General features: G+C 37.3%; 1 protein-coding gene across 3 annotated transcripts in view; it reads left to right on the forward strand.

The window, feature by feature from the left end:
- WDR25 (WD repeat domain 25) overlaps positions 1 to 23,911 on the forward strand; it is a 76,973-nt gene that overhangs the window by 25,214 nt on the left and 27,848 nt on the right. For all 3 annotated transcript variants that reach the window (XM_048069805.2, XM_048069804.2, XM_066998341.1), the window contains exons 3-4: positions 9,232 to 9,379; positions 19,238 to 19,368. In XM_048069805.2, coding sequence (XP_047925762.1) covers positions 9,232 to 9,379; positions 19,238 to 19,368 — 279 coding nt within the window. The remainder of the gene's footprint in view (positions 1 to 9,231; positions 9,380 to 19,237; positions 19,369 to 23,911) is intronic.

Raw genomic sequence — 23,911 nt, forward strand, 5'->3', positions numbered from 1 at the left:
GTAGTATGGAATTGTTAAGTATATCTGCAAGAGTAGATGGCCAACAAACAAACTCAGGATAGTAGCTCTCATTATTAAGGCTTTACCGAGAACATTCCCATGTTGTGTATGAAAAGATGAATAATTCTTGACATAGCAGTTTTGGGGTTTGGTTGTATTTTGTTTTTACAGAATTCTACTTAGTTCTTTCGTCTGTTCACTTGCCAGCTGAAAATGTCAATGTTTTATCTTAGTCTATTTGTGATTTCTTAAATTAATTTTACAAAATACTGGCAGCTCATAGCACGCTTTTGATTTTTTTATTTTCCTGCTAACGGCAAAAATGCCTGAATGAAGCTTAGCGACTAGCAGTTATGGAATCTTCTTTGGGGAAAGGGCTGCTGAGTTTCTGTGGGAGGAAAGAGTTAACCAAAATTTTGCAATTTAAAAAATTCTTCCTTTGCAGTTCAGAGGAATTGATTTTTTTTTTTGGGGGGGGGGGGGGGGGGGGGGGGGGGCGGGTTTACAGGGAGACTATTTGTTTTATTTTTATTCATTTTCCTAGAATGTATAGACATATTTTTTCAAATGCAGGAGAGGTTCAAAGAACAGGAGACACTTTTAATAACAATAAATCACTTTCAGACAGTCCCTTGACCCAAAGCTTCCGTGTGTTTAATGTCCATACTTCTGTGGCTGAGGCATTTAAAGCTTTCTAGGACTTCTCTCTTCCCTTCATGTACAAGTATTTCTATTAAATACAAACAGTGGCACTGTTCATCCAGGTAACTGAGCTCTGTGATCAAAATGGATGTCCTTAATCTAGGCAGCGATGAGTAATTTTTGCTTGTTTGCCAGATTTCTTGTATTTAACCCAAATGAAAGGCAGTTGTAACACATTCACCAACTTCAGTAAGATGTAACTTTGCCTCTGATTTAACTTTCTTATGCTTTGAGTTCTTTTGGTCTTTCTGGTCTAGTAGGTGATAGGACTCCAGATCATCATTTCCACATTGCTCATGTTTCTGTACGTCCTTGGGCTGCTTGGGAGCTGTAATCACATCAGTGGTGCCCTGAAGGTTAGGATAGGCAGAGCTTCAGGAAGGATGCTGGCAGTTCCTGGGCTAACTGGATGCTTTCTGGAAATCTTTAAATACATCACTGTTCAGCTGAAATTATCATTGAATTGCTGGCAAGTTTGTAGAAAAATAAATCATGGCTTTATATTATTGGCATCAATAGTGTAAGTTTAAATACTTCTTTTTAAAAATAGATTCTATTCTTAAGTTCCAAAGAAGAAAGCTAGTGTAACAAAACTAAGAATACTAGAAGTAAAGACAGGAATGGGGATTTTTTCATATTTTTATATGTGTATATATATAATATTTGCAGATACGTGCATACATATTTTATATGTGCAAAACAGTCTTTGCAGTTCTTGTTTTGTATGATTTCATCTAAATCAATTATTTGTTTTTAAGTATGAGATCTGGGTAATCTGCAACACTGGAGTTCTCTAATCCTGGATGTTGTAACCATGGTACTCAGAAGAATATTTTTCTACCTCCTGAAGCTAGATATATTGCTTGTACTTAACTCTGCCCCTGTTGGATATTCACCATGATTAAAGCTTGTTGACAAGTTTGCAAATCAGTTTTCATACCGCTGACTAGTTTCTAACAGCACTGCTAACCAAGTTAGCAATGTGCTACTTTTATGGTAACTAAAAATGCTTCTGACTGAATAAAATCTTCTGCAGAGTAAGACCTACATTGATATCTAATGTATTGTTCCATTTTCTTGTAAGGAGAAGATTTTCCATCTCATTGATTTGATAAATGTATTTGAAACACTTTAATATTAAACTTTTTGTTGAAAAATGATGTGGGACCTTATGGTAGCTGTCTCAGCTAATTTAATTTGTCATATTTTGCTACTTTCCATTCTGCTTATTTCTACAATAGTGAGGGTGCTTCAGTAATAAACTATCCAAACACAAACTCTTAATCAGATATTAAAACAATAATAAAGTTGTCTCTTTTTTTATCAGCCACTAGTCCTATACATTTGATTTATAAGAGAATTGTCTTTTGAATTTCATCTGCTGCAAGAACAACACTAGTGAAATTTGCTAAGTGCTTACTCAAATGACAGCACTGATATATGCTTCTTACACCATGTCTAGATTAGGAAAATGGATGTCATTTAAAATATGTTCCCTAGCACACTTGTAAACATTGCTGGAGTAAGTGTTCATCACATCTGAAAATGTGCTAGCTTTCTCTAGCTTTACAGAATTCTGCTGAAAAGCTCTTTTTTGGGACCCTTGGCTTACACATTAAGCTGGTATACCCTTAAATGTCATAAATCAGATTCTGTATAACAATCTGAACCTCTGTTTGCATTCTACTTAATTGAAAATAAGTTTATTAACGCTTACTTGTTATACACTAAGCTGGAAGTTGACTCTTAGTTTTTCCTGGACCTTTTTCCTTAGCTCTTAGTTTTTGCATAGTTGGACAAGTTTAGACACAAGTGCAAAAAATGGTGATCCATTCTGTTTGCCTTTTAAGCGTTTAACAAATTTTAACTTCTACTAAAACTTCATATTTAGTTTTATATATGTTGGAAAAAATGTATGTTGGAAAAAATTTTTTGTCATTCACAAAGTGGAAGCCATTGATAGAGGAGGTTGGTAATTATGGAAGAATGGCACAAAGTGGTTAAACTGGAGGAGGTTTGTTTTTTTTTTCAATATGGATTATCCACTGAAATTATTTTGAATCAGTCCATTAAAAGTTTTTAATTTTGTTATACATGGTCCAGAAATTAATTTATTGTTTAGTATTCCTGATTGACTCTGCTGTTTGACTTTGTGCATACAAATTTAATATGTGTACAACTTAATACCTAGTACTTGCTTCCAACCTCTAATTTATCACAATTGAATCATTGTTCGTGGGTTCACCGTGCAATTAATGACTGTCTATTTGAATAGATGTACCTTTCTCTTTCTAAAAGTAAGGTGACTATGTTTTCTTTTTGGCAATCTAATTTGCTTGGAGGCCAGCACATTATAGATAATCATAGAGCAGCAATGAAAGGGGCATACTCAATTCCTAATTCATCAGTCTTCATATGCTAGATTAGTTCTCACATTATTTTTTTTACTCTGCTTATGATGCTGTGTTTCCCCCCCCCCCCCGCCCCAGGAAATAATGCCTAGTTTGTCAGTGAGACAAAAGCCTCTTTTCTGTGTCCCAGTTGATAGTAAAGGAGAACCCTGCATGTTCTTCTGTCCCTGCTATTTAGTTGCTTATCAAATGCTTGCCCTCTCATGCTTTCTTTTGTGATTTACCAAGAGAATTTTTATTATCTTCAGCCCAAAGTACTTTATTTTCAGGGACTATTTTCCTGAAAGATTTCAGTCAGAAAACAGGATCTGGAAACATACCATCTGTAATAAATCTCTTCTGTTATACTGTTTAGTTGCTTATATGATTTGCGACTTTTATGACTTTTGATCTTGAGTGTGAGGAGGTCTGGTTATATTACCTAAAATGCTGGTTGCACCATTTTCACAATGTTCCTAAATGATACAGGAAAGCAAGCAACTTCCAATGCATTTATTTCCAAATATGATGAAGAACGTGAAAGAGCAATTGTAATAGAACATGCCTCAGAGAAAGTAAAAGGAAAATTGCTTTTTAAAAGAAATCACTACTATAATTTTGTCACTTGGCTGTTTGTACCTGCCATTTTGGCCCCGTATATTAATCCTAGCAGATAAACATGTAATCACCATGCTCTCTATAACAGAAAAGGAAAAGAAATGAAAGCAGTCCGCGGAAAAGAAATGGAAACACACTTTTATAAATAGCAAAGTAGAAAAGAGTAAGAGCTAATACTGAAATATGAACCAGCTTGACACATTAAAGCCAATTTTAATAAAATTGGAAAAAAAAATGCAATTAAAGTGTTCATGATACCTTAATGCCAGAAATGCATTGAAGAAAATCTTTGAAAATAACTAGCTAATTTCAAAGCTTTGAGTCTTGGCTGTTTCTCTCAAATATTCTTTCGAATATTGGAGAATTCATTTGTTAATAACTATAGATTTGAAGGAGATTATAGCTGTGTGCCTTTTTCCTTGTAGCAGTTGCATATATCACTGTTTTGGGGATTCTTGGCTAAGGGGAAGGATTGTCTGGTTTCTGTATATAATGTAAAACATTGCTTGAAAATGTGGCAATAAACAGTATTTTCAGAGTAGCAGGCTGAAATGTGTACTTTCAACTTTTTAGCTCAGCAATTAAAATTGCATCTGACATCACAACATAAAAAAGCAACTTCAGATTTGATGAGAATTTAATATTTTATCTAGAAACCATGCTGACCGTCAGTAAGAACTGAGTTTTGGAGGCAAGCATCAATAGTTAAAACAACTGATCTCTTGGTAAAAATAATTGAGTATAAATCTGTCCTTCCAGGCAGATGCATGATAACATCTAGTCCTATAATACTTAATACACATGTTTAAATGCCTATGAAGGAAGATGTATATCTCAGCCTGTGTATTTTAATGAGCTATCTCCCTCTACCTGAGTAATTTATTATGTACTGAATATGTGAGCCTTTATTCCGTATAGATCTATGTGTTTATTTTATAAAATTTATTTTAAAGGTTCATATTACTAGGTGTGCCTAGAATTCAGCAAACTTTGGTATTTAAAATACAACTTTCCAAGTAATTCTAAGATGCTTAAAACTTCTTAAAAACAATTTAAGATTAAAGCTGTAGTTCTGCAATAGTATTTTTTTAAATTAAAGAGTTATATGACTATTCTTGAATACAAATCCTTTTTCTGAACTTGTACGTAGATGTCATTTAGAAGGAGTTTGGGATCTTTTGGGAAAGAGTCTGTAATTCATGTTCCTTTTTGGCAGAGAAGGAGGGCTTGTCTTCAACTTCATTCACTCAGAAGAAGAAGTTTTTTGTAGCCCTTATTCCTAGGGGACTCTCTTGTACTCTAACTTGTACTAGGCCCTGAAATAAAATTGACATTGAACTCCAGTGTCTATATTGTAATCTAGTTCTATATTCCTCGCAGAATTGTCACACTCTACACTGGCTTATTGGTGTGTGGTTATTATTACAGTGGTAATTTAGAGAACGTGCTTCCAGGTTCAGGCTTCATATGCTGGATTCTCTCTGTTACCAGCTCTGTAACCAGCTTTGTTGGTTATGTTCATGTGGTCTTTCAGAACTTCATTCCAGGCTTATTGCTCCATCCTGTCAGAGCCAGTATATCAAAAAAGTCAAGAAAGTAAGTCTAGGAAAAAATGTACACACAAGTTATTCTTGAATCTTAGATTGTTGAAAGAAAAAACCTAAAATGCTCTTCATCCTGTTTATCTGTTAATCTGGCATTGGAGTGTTTGGCAAAGAGAACTGAACTTGCTTGCAAAAGACTCATCCCTTTGCAGTCCCCCTTCTTTTTAATGATGGTGGCTGCCCATACAGAATATGCACCAGCTACAGAGCAAGCGTTCACCTGAAGCTTGTCATGGGGTATGTGGTATACTCCCTCTAGCCACATTTTTTTCCTTTTTGTGATAAAGCAGTAGAAATACCATATCACAGGAATGGAGAAGTACTTAAGAGACATGCTAAGAATGTAAATTTGATGGCTTCCTTGTGATGATCCTTTGATGGGATTTGAAACATCTTTCCTTTGTAATGAAATGCAGTAGATTCTCCGTTTATGGACACGATATGGTTAACATCTCTATCACTTCAAGGCACAGAAGAGTTTTTGTCACTTGGGACGGACATATGCTGTTACAGTTGAGCACTCATAGCTCCCGTGTTTTAGTAATCTCTTATTTGTACAGAAAGTGCATAGCTTGGTCTTTAATTGTCTTGTTTTCAGTGCTACAAACACTTTTGTTTCTTGATATTCAATGGCTCACCTTTTGAGGGAGGCCTTCCCATTGAGTCATGAGGTTCAGAAAGGACCTTCTTGCTTTCTAAACTCCTTCTCGGAGAGGAGCCTAGGTGCAGCTGGATCCAATCCTAGTCCCAGACTCGGTCAATGGTTTATAATATAAAGGATTATGTGTATAGCCACTTATTAGAGGTAACATTTGCCTGTTTCAGAGACCTACCAAGACTTTTTGCTCAGGCAGTTTCATAACTTTGAAAAGATAGGTAATTTATTAAGGCAACAGATATTACAGATATTACATATGTTGATAAATTCACTTACTGCAAAGATTAAGCTTGAGTTAATTGTTCAGCGCTTTAGTTATCAGTATTTTCCCGGGTAACATCTGTTAGAGTTGGAGGTGAGTCTTAGCAAAGAGACATCCCTACTTGAGAGAGAGAGAGGTCCAGGCCTGTTGACCTGTCTGATAATTGGAGTTATCATCCTCAAAAATAGAGGTTTCTGAATACCAGATTTATACTTCTGGTGAGGTGGGACTAAGTCATTTATTGTGTGCTGATCGGCTCTCACCAGGGCTTGTTGCGTTGTTTGATCAAGAAGAAAAGAGGAGGAGGGGGTGTTCCTTACACAGACAGGTTGCTTTCCCAGCTTTACTTGAAATGTCAGGCTGTGAGGCCTCCCGTCTCATCCCAGACATCGCTTAATTGCTGTATTTGCTGGGCCTGTTGTTCAACTGCAGACCTCCAACATCTGTCGTGCTCTTTGACCAGATGAGCAAGATATGCCTGTTAATCAATGCACATTCCTGCTCAAGCCCAGTTTCAGCAATTCTCTGCTGATTTAGGTATTTTGACATCGACAAGCCTGGCAATATCCCACACCTTTATGTGACATTCTATGAGCATGGCTGTGTCCCTTATGTGACTGCTGAGGATCTAACTTTAAATGTCAAATATCACTTCTCGCAAATAGCAAGTAGAGCTTCCCTTTTCCTGTGGAAGATGGATATTGAAACTTAAAACACAGAAATTGTTCTGGGGATACAGTGCACACTGTCCTTGCAGCAGGGCACGTGCTACATTCATCAGACGAAAGACTTGAAAGGAAATCCTTGGAGGGAAATGTGGAGCTTTATAAGGTGCACTTTTTCCATTTATGCAGCTTTTTAAAAATCGAGCTGGAACTAAGAAGTGCTGTTGATCTTGCTTTACTTCATCCTTCTTGTAAAAATTGAGTTTTCATACTTAATCACTAAAACATGACAGAAAAATATCTGAAGCATGTACCACCTGTTTTTCCTTTCATCTTGATTCATTTGCTTTCTCAACCCCTCCAAGACACAATTAACCCTTTTTTAATACTCTGAAGCTTGAAATAATCATTAAAACTCATTAAAGGAGAAAAGCTTGCTTTCAAAACCAGCTTAATATTAAATTTTCCTGATTTGCTTTCTTGTGCACAGGGCAGAATACTTAGGATACTGCCATCATGCTTACAGACTTAACTGACTATTCATGTAATTAATGGTAATTGGTTGCTTTGCATTGCAGAATTATGCTCTGTGCTAGAAGATCCTTTGATGAAATAATTCTCTGTAATGTAGTGTTGTCTTCTGAGTATGGATTATCTCATAATGATATTGTCAGCAAGTCCTTTTTGTCCAGTAAGAAGAAATTTTAATTCAAAATAAAAATACATTACCAGAAGTCTTGATTTCCGCTTTCCTGCTTATTTTCTCCTGTACTGTGAATTGTGCTGTTGCCACAAATACACACCTACTTACTTTTTTTTTCCTCATTTAGTGAATTGTTTTTGTTTTTAACATCTTTTAAAGCACAGACATACAGTCAATTGTATCTTAACACTGACTTCACTGCTCCATGTAGACATATGTAAAGGTTGAATTTGATTTCACTTAAAAAAAAATATCTTTTTTTTTTTGTTTGTAAATTGCCTAATCTGTTCCCAGCATTATATGAACAATCTTAAAATTTAGTTAATTAGAATAGGCAAAATTCAGAATAGCCTTCTAATCTCACAAGTAGTGTTATTTAAAATTTGCTAGTTTTTGAAGGATGAAAATGACTGATCACCAAGACAAGTACAGTGAACTGAAATGGTGACTTCAAAGCAATAAATTGCCTTGGGTTTTACTTTCTGACAGATATGGCAATAAACTTGTCATGAAGCACTATAAAAGCATTGATTTATTTGTACTACTAATATTAGAAGTAATATAATGGAAGATTTGCCAGTATGGTTGTAACATTTATGTATTTTATTAAACAATTCAAACAACAGGTATTATAGGGTATCACACAATTATAAGATATTTTATGACCTACATTTACTGAAATAGAATATTCATCAGGAAAGTAATGTGGTTACTTAGCTTACTTCTGACAAAGATGAGCATACTGAATCTTTATTTCGGTCATTTGTTGCTAAACTTCCATTTTTTCTTAAAACTATGACATAAAGAGCACTGCAAAAATGATGTGGTGTTGATTATTGCAAACCACATTTGGTAATTTAAATTAAAATTAAAGCTAGTACCTGTTTTCTAAAATATCCTAGTTGGAAACAATTGCCTTTCTCTTTAAAAATGCTTTAAAAAATATGATCTGAACTATTTATATGCTGCAAACATTAGTTGTTACATGCTTAAGTAGATAACTAGTAGAAGTGCATTTTCAGAAGTGCTGAGCATTGACCTAATTCAGTCCAAAAGAAACTGAAAAATGAGAGTATTCAGACCAGTCCTTTCCATGTAGCTATATGATGATATTCTTATCTGACTCCTCAGTGGAGTTAAGGTAAAATTCTACTTAAAATTACAAACTGCAAGACTGAGAGATATGATAATAGCCTATCTATAGGCAGATGTGGAAGCTGTAATCCGCTGGGATTCCTCTTTGTTGATAGAAAGGAAGCTCTGATAGAGGCAAAAATTTTGGAAGGAAGAGTGATTTAAAGAGAAAGTATATTTGATGCATCCCTGCACAGAAGCATGGCAGAAACATGAATGGAAAAGTTTAACATGAATTGCCGTTGAGAGGAAAGTAGTTATTTCAATAAATAATACAAGTCATGAAAATGTATTACTGATTTCTGCCTTGTTAATAAAATGCCCTAATTCTAATCAACCACGCAATTATTTCAGATATTTACAGCTTAGCAGATATGCATTCAGAATGCAAAGCTTTCTCAGCTAGACGATGATTAGCTCTAACTACTTATCAGTACATTGAAAAAATTATTCTCATTCTTTATGATTAAACTTGTCCTTATCCTTCTTTTTAAGATATGGGATGCTGTAGACACAGGCTGTTGTCTGAAAACATTTTCCTGTCACTCCTGTGCTGTCCGAGCTGCTCAGTGGTCATCTTGTGGACGAAGGATCCTCAGTGGGGGCTTTGACTCCATGCTGCATTTAACAGATGTGGAGACAGGTAAAGGCCACACTCCAGTACATTTCAGCCCTACTTGTTACCTTTGTTGAATACCATTAACTTTGGATCTCATTAGCATTATTCTTCTTTTGAAACCACAGATACAATCTATAGATCAAAGTTAGAATTCTTGAAACGTCTCCACTAAAAATTACTCAGCAATTAAGGGTAGTTTGAGATACTTAAGAAGACTGAAATATCTTTAACCTGATGATTACATGCATTTTCTGTTTTCAGATACTGCATAAATGAACAGAATGAAACTTGCGTATTTTTTATGCTCTGTTATAGTCATTCATTAAAGTGTTTGCAGAACCTCTTCAGGTTGACTTCAGTAACTGTTATACATATGGCTAACTTTTAGAATTATAGAGTATAGAAACTTAAATTCTTATGTGAGTTCAACATTCCCATTCACAGTTCAAGGTCAACAACTCCACTCACAGTTCAAGGACTGTGTTCATAGAATCATAGAATGGCTTGGGTTGGAAGGGACCCTAAAAATCCTCCAATTCCAACCCCCTGCCATGGGCAGGGACACCTCCCACCAGCCCAGGTTGCCCAAGGCCCCATCCAGCCTGGCCTTGAACACCTCCAGGGATGGGGCATCCACAGCTTCTCTGGGCAGCCTGTGCCAGTGCCTCACCACCCTCTGAGTGAAAAATTTCCTCCTAACAGCTAATCTAAATCTCCCCTCTTTTAGTTTAAAACAATTCCCCCTTTTCCTATTATTATCTGCCCAAGTAAAAAGCTGCTTTCCATCTTTTTTATAAGTCCCCTTTAAGTATTGAAAGGCTGCAATGAGGTTTTCCTGGAGCTTTCTCTTTTCCAGGCTGAATGTCCCAACCTCTCTCAGCCTGTCTTCAAACGAGAGGTGCTTCAGTCCTCTGATCGTCCTTGTGGCCCTCCTCTGCACCTGCTCTAACAGGCCCACATTTTTCTTGTGCTGGTGGGCCCAGGGCTGGATGCAGGGCTCCAGGTGGGGCCTCACAAGGGCAGAGCAGAGGGGGACAAAACCTCCCTTGCCCTGCTGCCCGCTTCTCTGTTGATGCAGCCCAGGGTGCCGTTGGCCTTCTGGGCTGCAAGCACACACTGCTGGCTCATGTCAAGCTTTTCATCTACCAGAATCCTGAAGTCCTTCTCTGCAGGATTGCTCTTGATGAGTCCTCCCAGTCTGTGCTCGTGTCTGAGTGTGCCAGCACCCAGGTTCAGCACCTTGTACTTGGACTTGTTGAATCTCATTCGGTTCATAGAGGCCCACTTCTCAAGCTTATCCAGGTGTTCTCAGTCCCTGAGACTGAACCTGCGTTGTTTTGATGCAGTTGTGAATTTTGTTTGGGATTTGATTGTTGTGACCTCAGTGAGTGACATCCTGGATGTTCTATTTCTCCACGTGTCCTTCACAAGCCAAAGTAATTCTATCAGAATTACTTCTCTTCTTTATCTATGTTATCAGCATTCATCCAGTGGAGTTCTTTGGGGCCGTTCATAACAGGATACCTCTCTGTGTTTATAAATACAGGATTAGGCCTCAGATAGTTCAGCAGCAATTGAAGAGATGAAATTTTATTTTTTTCTACTTGATTTTTTAAATAGTTAATTCCTGCAAACATTATATATATATATAAATATATATGTACACGAAGACTGCAAAAGAAATCCTTAAGTAACTGTAAGAAGTTTTTGTCTAGGAGGATTTTCTCTTACATAATATTAAGTAAGTTGTATGCAAATATCCAGAGAGCAGAAATCCTATTCAGATAGACTGGGAAAGTGGCCAAGGAAATTTGTGAACATTGTTCACATCAATACAGGATTCTCTGCCATGCTCTAGGAATTTATTTTTCTCAAGATTTGTCATACCAGAAGTATTTAAATTCAATGATGGCTGGAAGGGAAATGTTGTAATTTGAGAATGTAAAACATGTGACACAGTTATGGAATATTGATGTTTTCAGAATATTCAGGCTTTGTAACAGTGAACAGAACTTTATATATCTTGTGTAGTAGTGTTACATGAGATTAATACACCCAGCCATTAATTTTATTAGACTTTTTATCTTTTTTATTTTCAGTCTTCATTGTAGCAATCTTCTCATTTCTAGTCTCATATAGAACTGAAACTTACTAATCTAAGTGGAGTTAATTTTTGACTCAAGTGGTTATAAATTCTAAACAGAAAGGCTATTCAAGGGATTTATAGTGGTAGAATACATTTTACGTGTCTGAGCCATTTGAAAGGAGTTGCTGGGGGAAAGTCTTGCTTTATAAAACTATGGAACAAATTCCAGAAGTAATAGCAATGATATATTTTAATTTTGAAAATTTCTCAGACATAACTATCCAGTAATGGAATAGTAGCCTTTGTTTGTAGTGCTTCATTTGAAAGAAGGTATTTCTAGTATTTGAGGCAGTGACAGCAATAACAAATTCTAGTTACCAAGTTTCAAAACAGAGAAGCTTGTAAATGGCTCTTTCCTTACTGACCTCTGAGCTATGTAGTATTTCTAACTGCTTAAGTAAACTGTATGTGTAAAGGCAAAAAGAATTCTCAGAATCTTTGAAAATACGAGGTATTCATTATTGACTTATTTTAAGGACACGAGCTTCCTTTTAGCTCCTGTGAACTGCACTTCGTATTTTGATTCAGATTTTTGATCTGACTTTCAGTGATATTCACCTGATTTGGAAAAGTATGATATGAGCAATAAGAATTTTACTGTGATTTCATACACATCCAGGCCATTTTATTTTGTGTTGTAAAGTTACTCTTTTTTTTTTTTTCTTCATAATTTCAGTCAATTCTTTCCAGAGAAACAGGGCAAGCAGTTTGCCTCTGGAATTCAAATCAATTTGATATAAAAAGACTCATTTCCATTTGAAAAACACTAAGGCAGCTATAATATTTTGATTTACATTAGTTCACTGAATCATTCATTCCTCCTCACTCTTCATCAGTGCTGAGATGATTTCTTCTTTGATTAACTTCAGATAGATGTTAGAACTGTTCCTTCACAGAGGACTTTTACATGCTTTTTTGGACGTTGGTCTTAATTACCTTCCATTGCTAGACTGAACTAACTAGCAATGTGTTTAAGTGCAATAAATGCATGCTGGTGGGATTTTATAAATAATTCTGTCTTTAAGGCTTTGTGCTCGTCTCTTGTGTACATTGTTGTGGTTCAACAGTTTTCTAGTCGTTTGCTGAGGTTTAATCTTTCTCATCTTACTTTTCAGTATATTTTTTCTATATTACATCTGTGTTACAGAAATTGCTATGTCTCCTTCATCCAAAGAAACCTAACAATATGAAGAAAATGACTTTTAAAAGTTTAAAAACAGTTGAAAATACAGCTTAGTATCTTATTATTATGCATAGAGAAGACAGTGCCAGACCCTTCCGAGAGATGCACAGTGAAAGGATGGGAGGCAAAGAACAAATGTAGGAACACAGAAAACTTTGGCTCAACTCAGTGGTCATCAAGCACTAAAATGGGCTCTCCAGAGAGGCCATGAAGCCTCTGTACTTGGAGATACTCAGAACTGCAGTGGACTGGTCCCTAAGTAACCTGCTGCAACTAGACCTGCTTTGAGTAAGGGATTAGACTAGATGATCCCCGGAGGTCCAGCCTGCATAATTCCGTGATGCTATAATGAAGGACAGGGAAAGAAAAGAATTCAAATGATGAGATGCAAGGAGTTAACTTGCCCTGGTTTAGTGAATATGAAATTAGATGTTGTTGTCAAGTCTTCTAATCTCTGTTTTTATAGATCATCATTTATTATCATAAATGATTTTCCATTATCCTAACATCAGGTTGTCAAGGTAAGATTTTCCATACATACAGTTTTCTTGGAAACTGTTATACCTATTCTGCAGAGTATATGCATAAAATATTTAAGAAATTCACATGTTATTCATGTGAGTAGTTCTGTGTCTACAGTTAGCATGAGGCAAGTTCAGAGCTGCAATGTGGAGTTTTGTAAATATTAGTAGATCCAAAAATGCGATTTCCCTGTAAGGGCTAATAATTTATATATTTTTTTATCATCCTATTTCATATATATTTTTCATTTTAAAATTAAAACCTTTTGAAAGGTTTCAGTATAATACTAATGATACTAATACAGCAGTCTATGAACCAGCGAGACTCCCCGGGTTTGTTCATCTTGCACTACACTCACATTCATTTTCTACTAGTGACAGTTCAGATAGTTTGTTGTTCATAGAGTAACAAGTAGTGCTGTATTCAGAGAGCACTGAGCATTTTATTTCAAGAAAATTTGCTTTGAAAACAATTCTAGATCAAGTCCATTTGATATTTACCATCTGTTACATCCAGATGTAACTGAGAATCTCTACCAACTTTAGAAGGGGAAATATATTTTAAAAATTTATTTATAACTGTTTTATTCTTGGAATATATTTTATTCATCAGTGGATTTTTCATTAGTCACAAATGAATTGGTACAACAACATAGGCAGAACATTGGCTGAATTAATATTATTTGCATATTATAGACACTTTTCATTCTTTAATATTATGACAGAGGGAATGTTCCAACAAATGTTGGCACTTTTCCTAAGTTGCCAAATGCTACAGTTGTATTTTAGTTCATAGACTGAGCTTGGTTTCAAATATAACATCCTCGGAACTATAATGGGGAATTTAAACTATTTTGAAAGATTTCACATTGCCATAGGCAGGAAATGAAGATGTTGACTTGGAAAGGATTTTCATGTATATATATATATATATAGTGTGGTGACTTAAATATTTTTTTTTCTTTCATTTGTTTTATTTTAAATTATTTTGAGAGTTTGTTAATGGCACATTTTGTATCTCCAAGAGGATGGCCTACATTTGCTTTTCTATTTTCTTTTCTATTTTAATTTATTAGTCCTATGGATATAACATGATTATTGTTAATGTAATTCTGTTTGTTCAAATAGAAATTTTAGTGCTCATACATAAACATAACCTTAGGAGAGCTGTGACTTTCTCCTCCTATTCCTAACTTGCTCTCCCAGTACTATGTAGCTAGTGCATGAATATTCACTAATGCATATATTTTATATGACACCTCAGAAAAAAAGACCAGTGGATTGATCATTTCATTTCATTTCATTTCATTTCATTTCATTTCATTTCATTTCATTCTTTTGAATGCACACGGTTATCTTTGTGAGGTCAAAAGAGTCCCCCCCCAAATCTAGCAGTTATATGTTGAACATAGTTTAATGGTTACCCTCCAGCTAGGATTTAACAGAATTTTAGTTTTTATATTCACTAGTATGAAGTCCTTGCAATAAAAAGAGACAAAGATTACTTTTGAAATGTTTTCAAGGGTCAAAGATAAAAGGATTTAATATTTTAAGCACCTGAAAATTGTGACTATGTAGGGGAAAAAATTAATAAATGCATGTAGTTGGTATAACTTAGATTCCTGGAGATAAAACCAAACAATCTGTAAGCATGGCAAGATAAAAGAGAAAAGTAACAACCAACATCAATTTGTTAAGTACAAATAACACCTGATCAATCTAATTTTCTTCTCACTGTTGCATATGAGAGAGGTATTGTGACTGTAATGAGGGTGATTTTTTTTTATTGTTTCGTGTCTTTTTGTAAACGCAGTAGGGAAATCCAATCTACTCTGCAAGATTACTCTTATGTCCTTGTAAGTTTTAGGCTTCACTTTTCTTTACTGATTAGTGTAAGTAAGTGAATGTTTTGGATTATACGTGTAGGGGTGTGAACCTTAGGACCACTAAACACAGTTACAGAAGCATCCAGTGCTCATTAACTGTGCTGATGTTCTGTGAAAAATTCACAATGTTAAATAGCCTTTAAAATATTTGATTTCATAGCTGAGCAGTTTCACAGTAGGTTGCAGCATGAAATGAGCAGAAACATATGTTCAAGATCGCTTTAAAGACTTTTTTCATACTGTGTATGTTACTGGTGGGCCTTTAATGAGTGAAGAATTGAATTAAAGCACTTTAAGAATATAAAACACATTGCAAAGATGTAGTAGGTATTGTTATTGAAATTGTGAAAATTAAAGATTGAGAGAAACATTTGCTCTCTTCTTTGGAATAACAACTTCTCACAGAGGAAAATGATCTGTGACATGTTTTCTCCCTCAATTAGCCAAATCGATTTTCAGAAAATACAATTTTCTGCAGCCTGTGTGTTGGTTGAGTCTTTGTTATGCTACCTGTAGGAACTAAAATGCAATAAATACATACAGAATGCAGATATATACAAGCTTGTTGATTTACACCCATTGTTTTCTCTTATGGATATGGGAGTTTTCTACTAGAAGGACATCTTTTGCAATATATAAAATAAGGCTCCAAAACATTGAATATGTATTTAATGTTAACAAACTTACAACAATATGGGTAATTGCAACTACAGATTACTAGAAATGTGTAGCAGGATCTCCAGAAACCGTCAAAGGTAGACTTGCCAAGGTGTGGGGCTGGTTTCCATCAAAACACAGTTACATGTGTAGCTCAGTAGTAAAACACACTACATGAAATTTGTACAGAAAAAGGGATAAGAGTTGAATTCACAGTTTTCAAATATTGAATTGTGTGAACTATATTCTGCCACATCATCTTCCAAAGTGATGTGTTCCATCTCTTGGAGGGATGTTTTTCCTGTTACTGAGGTTCTGAAAAATTTCTGGGAGTAGAGATTTCATTACCGTAGAGACTGTGCCTCAGCAGTTCATTCAGCCCTGGTGATCTAAGAACTAAAAGGAAAGAGTTTGAGGAATGTAGTCACATAAATGTTAGGAAAGTTTGTGTTGCAGGATTCAGGCATATTTGTGTGACAAGCAGTCCTGTGTATTGGGCATAAATTTCAGTTTCAACAATGGGAGAATTTCCTTTCTGTCCTGTTGTGATTCTCCCCTTTTGAGTATGCTCTCATTTGCTCCCATGCTTTTCTTTTCTACATTCCAGTCTTTTTCTCATTTTCTGTGTCATGACAGTAGAATGAAATTCACGTATGCACCTAATAGTGCCAGACTTTTCAGAATGCTGTTCACTGAGCTTCCAGAAAAAGAGATTTGATTAAATTTCACTTTGAGAGGAGAAAGAATGAGACTGAGAGGTGTAATTTAGACGATTAATTAGAGAGCCTGAGCTTTTAAAGTTAATATATCACAATTGATACTCAGACCAGTTGAAAAGGTAGCGTGGTTGACATTTGCATCAAACAGTAAGGTACAATCACAAAATCAGAAAAGGGGGGAGCTTAAAGAGCGTTGAGGAGAATAAGATGCTCATGTTGTTTGCATGAATTCTGTTTGTACAATTACACTGTAATGTGGAATTCATACAATTGCACTATAATGATCTCAGGACTATTAGTGACTGTCACTGAGAGCTTTTAGGTAAATAACCAAATGATGACAAGATGACAAGAAAAGGGCAAACACAGTAACTGCATCTATCTTTAAAATGGGTGAAAATGAAGTAGGGAATCAGAGAATTTAAGTTTCTGCAGAAAATGTTGGGCAAATGACCAAATTACTTGGAAGAAGCTGGGGATGAGATTGAAAGATGGACTAATTAATAACAAATTGTGTCAAATCAATCTTATTTCTTTCTATGGAAAGGCAACAGATCTTGTAGTCAGTAGATGAAATGCATCGTATATTTAGTGCAGATCCTTTTTGGTTGTGTCTTACTTGACTTTCTCATGCCTTAGGCTAGAGAAAATGCTACAGCATTTGTAAAGAGCAAAATAGTGAGACAAATGTATCCATTATAGATAGAAAATGCAGTTTTCATAAGTCTTGTGGAAGTAAAACCAGATCTTAGTAAAGTCAGGTAAGCAATTAATGTTTCTCAGAATGTGAGGTGGTGAGTTCTACTGGATCTCTTATGTCTATACCTAGCGCCGTTTGGACAATGCGCTTTCTGGAGAGTTGTGACTGCTTGTTCTGATGCTGTATGTCCTACTTGACGAGATTAGTACAGGTAGGCTGTTGTTTTTCTAATTTCTGGCTGCAGTACCATAAAAACTTATTGGTTATACTCCCAGAGTGTTTATTAAACTAGGTATTTGTAAGAGCCAAATTCCTTTGAAGCAAAGTGCTATTAAATCGACCTGGGAGCCTCTGCGTGCATATTCAGTGTTTTCTCAAGGGTTCTAGATGACAGAGTAAGATGCATGCACATGTGGCTTTTCTGTAGCCTTCAAATGGTGCACAGATGAGAGCAATATCTTGTTGCTCCTATTACTGATGATTTTAATATCTTCTTCATTCCCTGTGGAGTCTTTGTTTTTTCTGCCATAGCTGTCAGGATGCTGAAAGCTCCCATGACGAAAGATGGTCACTGTTGCACGACTTGTATGAAGGGTCTCTGCTTCCCTTGTGACTTTTTTCTCCTTTTGGGGAAGGAACTTTAGGGACTGAATTAAGTCTTCCCCTCAGTTGTGACAGAGAGGCTGTTTAGATATCGCATGGGTAATCAGTGGATAATCTATTAAAAAAAAAAAAAAGAAAAAATAACCTACAAAACCCTATGTTCATGTAGAACAACAGTTGCCTCTCCCCCCTTACATTCCCTGCAATCTATTTTTTCCTGCCAATGCTAGCTCAAAGTGTACATGCATAAAGTACAATCTTTCTCTTCTTTCCTTTACAATGAATAAATAAATTATTTGACAAGTCTTATTCTCTTGACTATGTAAGCTTATTTCAGCAGAAGGGGAAAATGGAACTGATGTTGAAACCAAATAAATTGGCTCCAAGTCATGAAGTAAGCAGGAAAAAATTCTATATGAATGCTTATCAGTATTGTCCACCTACTGGGAAGTATTTATACCTGTCACTATTTTTTTTTAAAGTATTTTCAGTAGTTTAAGACAACTCTCATTTGCTGAAAATCTAGATTAATTAATATTTTAAGAAACTTCTGTCATAGTATGTTTGTGTTGTTTTTTATTTTTTATTTCTGTAGTACTTCTTCATTGTGGCTTAGGCAATAATTTTATTTAATGTAGATCTTTACATGTGATATGTAGAATATAAAGGACATTGAAATTATGAAACTAAGTAAATTTATTTATCTTGGTCCATGCTGCTATTTCAAAATAATATTTCAGTGAATGTATGTTAATGTCATGAATTTGTTAGCACAAAAGCAGTGGACTGTGGAAAAGTCCTATAAATTAACGTAGCTGAATTCTGTTGCCTTTGAAAGTGTAAAATGCAGTTGATACTAACTGCAGGATCCTGTGAAGATTAGTGTGCACAATTAAATGTTGGGAACAGAGTATCCATGGGAACAGCTATTGCCTTCATGTGATGGTGTACAAGTTATTTCCTTCTTTCAAGATGAAGGTTCGCTCCTCCCTTCACAGAAATATAAGTAAACCACCCAAGAGCTGTAGTATAGTTTGGGATGTGGGATTTCTACACAGACAGTAGTCTTTTCTTCTAGTTGTTATTTTCATCCCACTGATAAAAGACTATGGCTTCTCTCAGGAAAACATTCAAATGTTAGGTTTGAAGATTGAGCCCTGGCTGTCAACTGAACTGGGACCTTGGTGGTGCTCCTCTCCTTCGTGTGCAAAACCGCTCGTTGTCTCCTCTCAATAGGAAGCAATCGGTGGTGCAGAAGCCCATGAGCAGGATTGATTTCATGTGGGTGGAAATTAGTGAGTTCCATCTTGTGTTTTCAGGAAACCAGAGTAGTCCCAGGCACTTGAAATGTGTTAATAGAAACATATTCACTTTTGACCAGCTAGGTATTTTTGAAACTTGGTTGAAATTAATAATTATTTTCATTTACTGATCAAATTTTAATCTTCAATTCTCACTTTATTTTAGGGAAGCAGATATTTAGCAGCAAAAATGAATTTAGGATCAGCGCACTGAAGTTCCACCCTACAGATTCAAATATTTTTGTTTGTGGAGGGTTCAGCCCGGAAGTTAAAGCTTGGGATGTAAGGACTTGTAAGGTAATGGATTTTTTTTTTCTCTTGTAGGATGTTTCCTAGGTTGAATGTGCTATGTATTACTAAGCTGCTAGATGGTCTTTCAGTAAAATGTTATTCGTAAGCATTTTGCATTTGTCATTGATTGTATTGCCATATGTTGATACGAACCTTTATAATGTTTTTGAAGCACAAAGAGGAACATTGTACACACAACAAACATGATTTTTTTTGGCTTTATAAATACGGGTAATGTATAGTTGAATTAAATTAAGCCAATAGCTTGCTTCTTTTTTTCTTTTTTTCTTAATATTTATTTTTAAAAAAGGCAGTTGTGTAACTAGGAAGCTCTTTAAGCCGTTACACATAGGTCAGGGTGTGTGCACCTGTATCTCTTGCATAGAAACCTGGAGTAATTTTCTATGCATGAAAGGCCATGCAGAGGCATATATGGTCTTTGCCTTTACTTTATCCTGAACCACGCAGAACAGCATGCTCCCATCTGTCCTTCAGAGTTCAGGTAAGACCAGAACTGTACTGTTCACCAAAAATGGAAGCATAAGCCAGGCAGACATCCACGTGCACAGAACAGCTCAAAGAGCAGCAGTGACTGTAAAGTGAGTAGTTCTTTGTTTTCCTTTGATTTTCTATGTGGGTAGAGCCTGCTCGTCATAGTTAGCCATCTGTTTGCTCTTGAGGATGGCAGAAGGGATCTGAAGAAGGTAAGATTGCTTAACCGAACACTGTCTCTCACCTTGATGCACTAAACAGCATAATAGGTGAGGGATGCAGGTAGATATTTCAGGTATGAGAGCTCTAACATGAGCTATTATGGGAGTTGCTATATTAAGGAAATACAGTGTTCTTGTGCAATCAGCAACTTGGTTCCTGTGCTGCAATTGTTCTTTTGGATTTATCTCTGGTGTTTGAGAAACAATTCAGACTGTGTGGTGTGACTTTTTATTAATAATTGTGTAGGTTCTATACCTTAGGCTTCCGTTACATGAATAAGTTATTAAAAGAACATTAGTATGTACGTATCCAGAGTGCCAAGTCTGAGGCTACTCTGAAAATAAATTTAATGAGAGTTTCAGAGTTACACCATCAGTGGGAAAACCTTTGTAAAAAGTGTGATGGAATTTATTCCATGCATACTTGTATGACGAGCCGTTTTCCTTGATAAAGGATATGAAGAAATACTTGAAGCGCAGTTCCATGACAAAAGATAATTGTAGTTTTAGTTTGCAAAATAGTAAATACATATTATAAAGAATACCTACGTAACTTTAAAAAAGCTATGAGACTTTCCATAGTAATTCTTCTCTCCTTATTCCTGTCTTTCACTGGTATACAGTATTCTGGTATTGCCACTAAAGTGATTTTGGTGTGCTGTGTTTATCATAGGCAATTTACGGAACATTGGAGTATGTATCACACAAATGGAAAATAATGCCAGTTCAAAGGGTGTTCATTTCAAATGGTCAGAGGTCACCCTGTAAATGTAATGTAGGAAAAAATCATTATTTTTTTTCCTGTCAGGATGCTGGAAAAGAGAGACTAGAGGAAGTCTTCTTTACAGAACAGCAGTGTCAGTGGTTTCATAGTGTGCAGATGAAATAGAGAGTACAATTTTTCTTTCCTGAGACTCTTATAACAGTAGATTTTAATTGTGGGGAGGGGTTGCAGTCTGTGATTGAAACCTTAGCTGTCCTTTTTAACACGGAGAAGCCATTGAATGTCATGTTAGGATGAATTTCCTTTAAAAAATATTTCAGGAACCAAATGGATATAATCTTTTTAAAGCTTAAAGATCGCTGACTGTAGTGTTAAATTTGAGATATTTTATCCTAGTCAAGTAGAAGATGGCAGATATGGGTGACAAAGTATTCCTTATGAAATTTTCTAACTTGGTGCAACAAACTTTCCGGTAAACGACATTGTAGTTATACACAAAGTCAAATGACAGAGTGGTTGTCTACAAAGCTAGAGACATCCTTTACTTCACCACCTGTTGCTTCTTTATGATGGATATTACATCTTTGACTGTCTGAAAATCCTGCAAAGATGATTTTTCTCTAGATTTGAAATCAGCTGTGACTGATGAACATGTTCCTGCCAAAAAATGGCAATACTTCCAGCTTGCTTATGTCTAAGGTGCCCAGTCTCTACAGATGGAAAATGGTAACTGCCTGTTTCTACAGTACAAACAGTACAAATGGCCAACATGGTATGCTGCAAAAATGTGCCTGTCTGGAAGGTAGCTCCCTGGTGGAGACAGCTATGGAGGAATATGGTGAGAAATCTTTCACAGATGGTAGGGGACAGTCAAATAACGATAGTGGAGAAGGCACTTCACTTTCAAGGAAATAAATAGAAGAATCTTTTACAATGGATATTGACAGCCAAGGGTTATGCTTAAATAATACTTTTTACAGCAATTCTGATGCCAGAGATTGTGATGAAAAGATTTGAGCCTATGCTGAAAGACTATGCTAAATTGGCATTGGCTCAAGTAGAAGTAAAGGGCTGTCCTGGTTCCAGTTAGGACAGAGTTAAGTAGCTCATAGTAGCTGGTAGGGTGCTATGTTTTGGATTAGGATGAGAAGAGCGCTGATAACACGCTGATGTTTTAATTGTTGCAGAGCAGTGTTTACACCAGGCCAAGGACTTTTCGGCTTCTTGCTCTGTCCTGCCAGTGAGCAGGCTGGGGGTGCAGCAGGAGCTGGGAGGGGACAGACCCAGGACAGCTGACCCAAACTGGCCAAAGGGGTATTCCATACCATCTGGCGTCATGCTAAACAATATATAGGGGTGGCTGGCCGGAGTGGGGGGGCCGGCTGCTCGGGAATAGGCTGGGCATCGGTCAGCGGGTGGTGAGCAATTGCATTGTGCATCACTTGTTTTCTTACACATTATTATTGTTAATACTATTACCATTATCACTATTATTATTATTATTGTTATTATTATTTTCCTGTCTTAATAAACTGTCTTTATCTCAACTCACAGGCTTCACTTTCCCGTTTCTCTCCCCCATCCCAGAGAGGGAGGGGGGAGGGTGAGCGAACGGCTGTGTGGTGTTTAGCTGCCAGCCGGGTTAAACCACAACAGTCCTTTTGGCGCCCAACGTGGGGCCCGAAGGGTTGAGATATCGACAAATCTGACCAGAGTGTGTTAAACTAAAATTGGTATAAGTATTGGACCTGCTTAATAGTTGCTAGTCACGATGTTGATTGCCTTAATCTCCAGTCTGCTGTACCTGTATTCCAAATTGAGTTTTATGGTGCGTTACTTTCTGTATGTGCTCCCTGTTGCACTGTTTATCCTTTCCGGGCCCTGGTTTAAGATTGTTATGGTACTGTGCGGTGTAGCAATGGCTTATGAAATGATGAGATATCTGGTCATGACTTTAACCTGGTATTTGTACTCAGCACTGACGTCGACTCTATACTTTGGAACCCATATCTCGGAAACTATTAGCAATTACACCTATTGCCTGTTTTCGTTAGGGAGCCAATCTGTGAAGGGGACAGGGGAAGACATGTTTCCCTACCTGTTCACTCTCCCTTTCTCCTTCACCACCACCCTCTTTTCCCCCGAGTTAGTTACGGTGGTTCTCCGAGATGTTGAATATCCTTGGGATACTCAGACCAGCCTGCTCTTGTTGTTATGTCTCCTGAATGCGCTTCAGATTTTGTGGAGGGTTAAACAACTACTTAGGAATCTCATCCGGAGATCTGTCTTGAGGCGGGATAGTTGCGAGTGGCAGGGAGTGTGGGAGGATATGGGCAGGTTTCTAGAGCAGTGGTCACCTCCAGTGTTTTGGACATTCACCCCTGAACAACTGCAAAATCCTAAAAAGCTGGCAGAATGCTTGAAAAAAAGGTGTCATGACTCTGGCAGTTCCAAAGTGACACAAATCACTGTAGCGTGCTGGGGTCTGGCTTGTGCCTATCGAGCTGCAATTGATGCTATTAGCAACCTAGCTCCAGCTCCAGCTCCTGCAGCCGTTCCAGCTCCAGCTCCTGCAGCCGCTCCAGCTCCAGCTCCTGCAGCCGTTCCAGTTCCAGCTCCTGCAGCCGCTCCAGCTCCTGCAGCCGCTCCAGCTCCTGCAGCCGCTCCAGCTCCAGCTCCTGCAGCCGCTCCAGCTCCTGCAGCCGTTCCGGCTCCTGCAGCCACTCCAGCTCCAGCTCCTGCAGCCGCTCCAGCTCCTGCAGCCGTTCCGGCTCCTGCAGCCACTCCAGCTCCAGCCCCTGCAGCCACTCCAGCTCCAGCTCCTGCAGCCGCTCCAGCTCCTGCAGCCGCTCCAGCTCCTGCAGCCGCTCCAGCTCCTGCAGCCGTTCTGGCTCCAGCTCCTGCAGCCATTCCGGCTCCTGCAGCCGTTCCGGCTCCAGCTCCTGCAGCCGTTCCGGCTCCTGCAGCCGCTCCAGCTCCAGCTCCTGCAGCCGCTCCAGCTGCAGCTCCTGCAGCCGCTCCAGCTCCAGCTCCTGCAGCCGCTCCAGCTCCAGCCCCTGCAGCCGCTCCAGCTCCTGCAGCTGCCCCAGCTCGTGCAGCTGCTCCCACTCCT

The sequence above is a fragment of the Anser cygnoides genome, chromosome 5 (genome assembly GCF_040182565.1).
Source record: "Anser cygnoides isolate HZ-2024a breed goose chromosome 5, Taihu_goose_T2T_genome, whole genome shotgun sequence".
Classification (NCBI taxonomy): Eukaryota; Metazoa; Chordata; class Aves; order Anseriformes; family Anatidae; genus Anser; species Anser cygnoides.